This window comes from Cibotium barometz, chromosome 2 (genome assembly GCF_041138505.1).
Source record: "Cibotium barometz isolate CiBa-2024 chromosome 2, ASM4113850v1, whole genome shotgun sequence".
NCBI lineage: Eukaryota > Viridiplantae > Streptophyta > Polypodiopsida > Cyatheales > Cibotiaceae > Cibotium > Cibotium barometz.
In genome coordinates this window covers 26,643,752-26,650,068 of record NC_141047.1, presented here as the reverse complement: position 1 = coordinate 26,650,068, position 6,317 = coordinate 26,643,752, and the positions used below count along the sequence as shown (strand labels likewise).

At 41.3% G+C, this 6,317-nt stretch overlaps 1 protein-coding gene across 1 annotated transcript; it reads left to right on the top strand.

Annotated features, from left to right (window-relative positions):
- The first annotated feature begins 235 nt into the window (after positions 1-235).
- Positions 236-3,203, top strand: LOC147640870 (uncharacterized). The gene has a single exon (XM_086816182.1). The coding sequence runs from the start codon at positions 943-945 to the stop codon at positions 3,079-3,081; it is 2,139 nt and encodes a 712-aa protein (XP_086672308.1). The 5' UTR covers positions 236-942; the 3' UTR covers positions 3,082-3,203.
- The last annotated feature ends 3,114 nt before the right edge of the window (positions 3,204-6,317 follow it).

The following is a 6,317-nucleotide window of genomic DNA, read 5'->3' as shown; positions in this document are numbered from 1 at the left end:
AACTCTAGTGAGAGAGACTTGGAATAGGTAGGGGCCCCAGGTAGGTGGTAAAAAGCTGGTGGATATCTTCGAATAATGAGAATGCCCAGTTGGGTTGCCTAAAGTTGTAAAAAGAAAACTAGATGTAATTATTGGCAGCGACTAATATATAATAAATATTCTCCCAAAAAAGAGAGTAGAAGAGAATCCCCAAAAATTTAGGTGAGACCCACATCTCAAACCAAAAGAAAAGGAAAAAAAGCACACGTGTGTTTTTGAATTAAACTTACGTTTTGACAATTTTACAATATTAGGCCCATTACACATACCCCACTGCCCATGTATGGGTGGGGGAGATTGCCTGCCCATGAATTATGGGGGTAGATACCCTCACCACATCAGCATGGGTATGGCGATGTGTAATGGGCCTTATCTTACCGTTCCAATAGAATCGACTCGTACTAGCCGAGATGGCACTTGCAAGTTGCTTGTGATAGAGGTCCCGACTCCCACGCCGTTGCTCCCCGGCTTTGACTTGGCCCGACAAGATGATATCATGAATGATGATAGCATCATAGCCCCCTCATGATCACGTCACGAGCGGTGACCAGGCCAGCCACCACACGGATCAAGTGTCCACGTGTGTACATGAGTGGAAGTTGCGGGCCTCTGGACTGGGTGTAGTCCTTGGTGGAAATTTTCCACACCCAACAAGATGACGTGCAGGTCAGGTTTCTTTGCTCCTGCACTTGTAAGGGTGGAATTTTCCATAAGATGACTTGGTCAGGTTTCTTTGCGGCCGACGAAATTATATAAGCTGTATAAGCTGGATAGTGCAGGTCATTGAACTGTTTTTCACTGCGATTGTTTAATCCAGCAGAGAAGTTATTGAAAACACCGTTAGGCAGCAAACCTCAATCTGATCCAATCAATAATACAGACCAAATCTTGCGGCCTGCCATCATGAGCTTGTACTCTCCAGTAGTGTTTACATCGACTGAATCATTAGATACTACCATGGAGGAGCTGCAGGCTCGTTTGATAGCTCCCAAGTGGGATGAATCCCCTCAAAAGGAGAGCCGCTCTTCCCACAGCAAGCACACCAATGAAGATCTTTTGCTGCTATTGATAGCGTCTGAGAAGGACTCGCATGTGGATAATCATGATCAGCAGCCAATAATTATTGCAGCTCCCGGAAGTACCCCAAGCAGCACAGTTACTTTCAGAAGCTCGGTACTTTTGGTGAGGACGTGCTTAAGGTTGGGTTGGAGCATAATCAGAGAGGATTATGATAATAATCACCCACTGCAAGAAGGGTCAGAATCCATAGTAACGCCTGTCTTTCGGTTGAGAGCGTCGGTGTATTCGATTGTTGCTGTGAGGAGGTTGCAAATCACTCTGCCCAGACGGAGGACCAAGCGCATCAAAGGTTTGAGCCTGCTCAAAAACGCAACAACCAAGTCGGCGGACAAATCCATGCTGCACCTCTTCAGATCAGCCTCATTTGGCATATTGTTCGTAATCACAGTTTCTTTAAGAATTAAGCGCAATTATGCCAAATGCGTCCCGCTTAATGAGGCCCTTGAGTTGGTGTCAGCCGCAAGCAAGGTGAAGCTCAATGACATGCTGAATGCGGGCAAATGCAAAGCCCTAGTCCAAGTCCTGTCCTTTGTGGGCACTTATTTGGGTATGCTTAGGTTCATTTTGGATAATAGCACCATAGATCATTTTAATAGATTACCAGGGGTCTCTGGCTGCTACTATGTTCTCAAAGAGATGTGCAGGCTGCTGAGGCATTGCACACAGTATATAGATGACTGCAGGGGGATGAACCGCACTCGCAAGGCCTATGCAATGCTCGAGAGCGTGAACACCATCAAATTCATGATTTCAGATCTCAACGCATGCATGCAACTCCTTGCCATGAAAGTAGAAGAATTTGTTGGTGAAAATCGCAGCGATGTGAGTGCACCCATCCCTATGGGCTTAACTGGCAAATACTTGGACCACTACTTGCACCTTCAAGCTGAGAAGGATCTCTCCAATATGTTGTCCAAGTTAAAGGAACGTGCCAAATTGCCCTTCTTCATGAGGTGGACAAACCAGGCAGAGGTCTCCAATTTGAGTCAGCTGCTAATTGCTAGATTAGAGTATGATCACAACAACAAATGGATTCCAGCTGAGGATGAGATTGATGCGATTAGGAATGGGTTAAGGGTGGATAGCAAGAATGTGAAAGTGGTGAAGTTTATAGGGGCAGGAAGCTATGGCAAGGTGGAGGAGGTGGAGTGCTTTGGGGAGAGGTATGCCATGAAAACAATATCAAGCAAGATTGAGAATGCCAAGGAGGCAGTTATACAAGCCAAGCTACAACACCCTCATATAGTGAAGCTCATATGGTATACCACTAATGGTGATGAAGATGATATCAATACCACTATTTCTTTGTTAATGGAGCTTATGGATATGGGGTTGGATAATTACCTTGCGCAAAGAGTACACCATAATAAGGCCCCTTTGTCCAAATACCCTTTGCTTGCTGTGCACTTGATGTTGCAGATTGCAGAGGCCATGAAGTTCTTACACAGCCAGGGCATCATGCACAGGGACCTCAAAGCCAGCAATGTGTTGGTGGACTTGAGCTACAGCCCTGATTTCACACGAGAGGGCTACTTCACCGTCAAGCTCTGCGACTTCGGGCTGGCCAAAGTGAAGAAGGAAGGGTCACAGGACATTGTCAACACGGCCAAAGTGGGAACACACTACTGGAGGGCGCCTGAGGTGTTCGGTAGTCATGGCGCGGACGTCGCCACGTACTCATTCTCGGCTGACGTGTATAGCTACGCCATGACTTGCTACGAGATTCTGACAGGTAAGCAGCCGTACCGGGACCACAACACGGCGGGCCTGAAGGAGAGGATCAAGATGTCGCAGGAGAGGCCCTCTCTGCCAGAGGAGGACATGCATCCACACCTTGTTTGGTTAGTGAAGCAGTGCTGGGACGGCACCCCGGACGCCCGGCCTTCCTTCCACACTATCTGCCAGGAGCTCCAACACGTAAAACAGGAGCTCATGTTCGGACAAAAAGAAATCGATGCATGAAAATCCTTGAGAAAATGGCACGTGCCATTATTATTTAGTACTTGAATTAACTTTGTACATTTGTAAAAAGGTTTGCCCTTTTGTAGCTATATTTCTAGACTTTACCATTATAAAGCTTTCAACTCAAAGGTCCTAGCTTATTCTCTCTCCTCTCTCTCCCTCACACACACATTCTTCCATCATGTGGCTTCTTTTTCAACACAAAGGAGCGTTCCTATCTTATTCTTTCTCTCTCACACACACATTCTTCCATCATGTGATTGGAGTACACCTCCCTTATTTTGAATTACCATTAAAAAGTGTTAGATTCATTGTCTCCCCAATCACTAACTCACACACACACTCACATCATTGTTCATGAAAATAGTAGATACGAAAACCTTCTTCGTGGAAGATTTTAAAATTTGCGAGAAAAAGTTAAAATTTAAAAATTTTTCTCACATAATTAAAAATTAAAAACGGTAAAACAACTTTTTAAAATATAAGTTGAATCATTCAAAACAAAATTCAAAATGCAAATATTATGTAATAAGCATGTATGTTGAAGAGAGAACATATACACCATTTAGATACAATAAAAAAGCTATGGAATAAAATGTTTAAAATATGCACATTAGCCTTATCTAAAAATAATAAAACACTTGCTATTACATACACATTAGGACATTTTGGAAATCATTTGTAGGGCCTTCTAAGAAATTCACGAATTCATATTTTCTCTCTCTAGAAAAAATGTACAAATATAAAATAACTGAATTTTAAGATGTGATTATTCTACTCTTGCATTTATGAATAGCTGTAAGCTTTTCATAAATTCGAATCCTAATATAACCTTATTCTAATATCATATTCTTGTCAGCTTGTCATAAAGTAGTTATTTTCGTATCTTATACACCAAGATAGGGCTCTTTAATGAAGCATTTCGCGCTTCGAATTGAAATTCTAATAAACCCCTTGATAGTATAAGCAGGATATTATCACCCTATCTTCACCCTTACACGTAGTCCATGGAGAGCAATAGTGTAAGCAACCATTCTACTAACGTGTTTAACGAAGTAGATAATAACATAAAATATCATCTCCACATTGATCTTGATAGTGAGTATGAGCTCATTCAAAAGTGCAGAAAACAATTTGCAACGCTCTCATCAAATGACAAGGCAAACATGAGAGGGTCTGGTTGCAGCACATAGATCTTTGGTGTGATGGATCAATCTATCCTATCAACCCTACAACTGCTTTCCATCCTCTATTCTCTAATCCCACAACTCTATTATGTTTTACAGGAGATAGAGTCAATGGATTGCTAGGATACTGTCAATCCATTGCTGCCTATGCAAATAGTGAAAGGCGATACTCTCAATACCAAGTAGCTTAACTTCTTCATTCAACAGAAGAATGCAAGGCACTAAAATTGAGAATGGAGAAAAATGATATTGAACTTGCAAGACTACGGAAACAGTTGAGGCAAAAGGAAACAAGCGTTGGACTACGACAAAGGAAGAGAAAGCTCAAGAACTTTGAGAGCGTGAAGCCTGGATCGGGTGGGCTAAAGAAAAGAATCCAAGCAATAAGGTAAGAGATGTATTTAAAGCTCTGTTTATGTTGTGTTTTTGATGTTAGAACTTATCAGGTTAAAGAAAAGAATCCAAGCAATAAGGTATGACTATGTTAGAAATTATCATTGACTGTGTTCTTAATGTCAGATATTATCATTGTTGTAACTGTTGCTGCAGGGTTATACTGCATCCTGACAAGGAAAATATTAATCCGATATCCATCCAGCAAAGCAATTTAAACCTTTGCTTACATCAAGAATGGCAAAGGAAATGTTGTAGGAAAAGAAGTTCAAGGTGGTTAAAAGAGACATAATAGAACAATTTGTCAGTAGTAATGCAGTCTCCACAACAGAAACACAGGATGCTATGGACAGTAATGGAGTCAGTCGAAGAGGTTGCAATGGACAGTAATGTCAGTCGAAGAGGTTGCAATGGACAGTAATGGAGTCAGTCGAAGAGGTTGCAATGCTATTCATAAGTCACTATCTTCAGTTCTTGATGCCAAGGGAATCAAAGGGAAACTACTTCCAACTCCTATAGATGTCGAGATTTCGGGACAAGCTGAATGCAGAGGTATTGCAATACATCGGTAAACCCTTATCTACACTTGTTTTTCTCTTGTTTAGGAAGAAAGTTGACATTATCTATTTATTTGTACAGGTTAAGAAAGAAGATCATGAAACATTGTTTTGGGTGTTTCATCATACACCCATTCCTAAATTGATTAGCGAACAGATGAAGGAAAACAGAATCATTAGCATCAACAACAAGAGAGACTTCCAAGTTTAGTGGCATCTTGTAGGTGACCAAGTGCTTATTCAATTACAGCAAGGGAGCTAACGCAAGGTCACCCTGTCTTTATTGCATGGATTCTGTAAAAGAGCTAGACTCTAAGTGGTGGAGAAGAACACCAAACTGAAATTTGATTGATGAGAACTTTCGCCCTGTATTTGAGATGCCTCTCATCAATGTACATATTTGTACCCTTCATGCGTTGTGCCATATCATTAAGAAATTGGTGTTTCTCTACATTGCATTTGCTTGGAAGATAAAGGAGGTGCCAGAGAGAAAAGAAGCCCTTTGCTCATTGGAAAAGGTGTTGTCTAAGATTGGACTACATGGAGGGAATGTTCGTATTCTGAAAGACACTAAGAAGTCAACCAATGAGAAGGATGTACCAATGAAACCATCCATTGGAGGTGTTAAAGCAAGAAGATTTCTATCAGAACCCCTCCACGGCTAGAAACACAAAAGCACCAAGACAGGAAAAGTATATAAATCAAACTACATTAGAAAAATAAAGTACGAACAATGGAAAAATCTCCATAATGTAGTGAAAGATCAAGAGAGTGAATCAAGGCATGCAAAGGCAGAGGTTTGGTGATCAATTGATCTTCTTTTCAGAATGTGTGACAAAGTTAACTAGACACAACAAGATAAAAAGAGCTTTTAAGACAACCTGCAAACTTTCAAAAGAGTCATGAAGATAGCTTGGACGACAGACTCCAACATAACACACTACATGGTAAGGTTCATGATTATGTTCTTTTAGTTGACATGCACAACTGATTGATGCACATCTGATTCTCTCTTTGTTGATATGCAGCATATTCTCTACAACCATATGCCATTTTTTATCCAAAAATATGGAAACCCTAGTACTTGGAACACTCAAGG

What these genes read in the sequence shown, in the direction of transcription:
- LOC147640870 (XM_086816182.1), top strand. Translation starts at nt 943, where the DNA reads ATGAGCTTGTACTCTCCAGTAGTGTTTACATCGACTGAATCATTAGAT.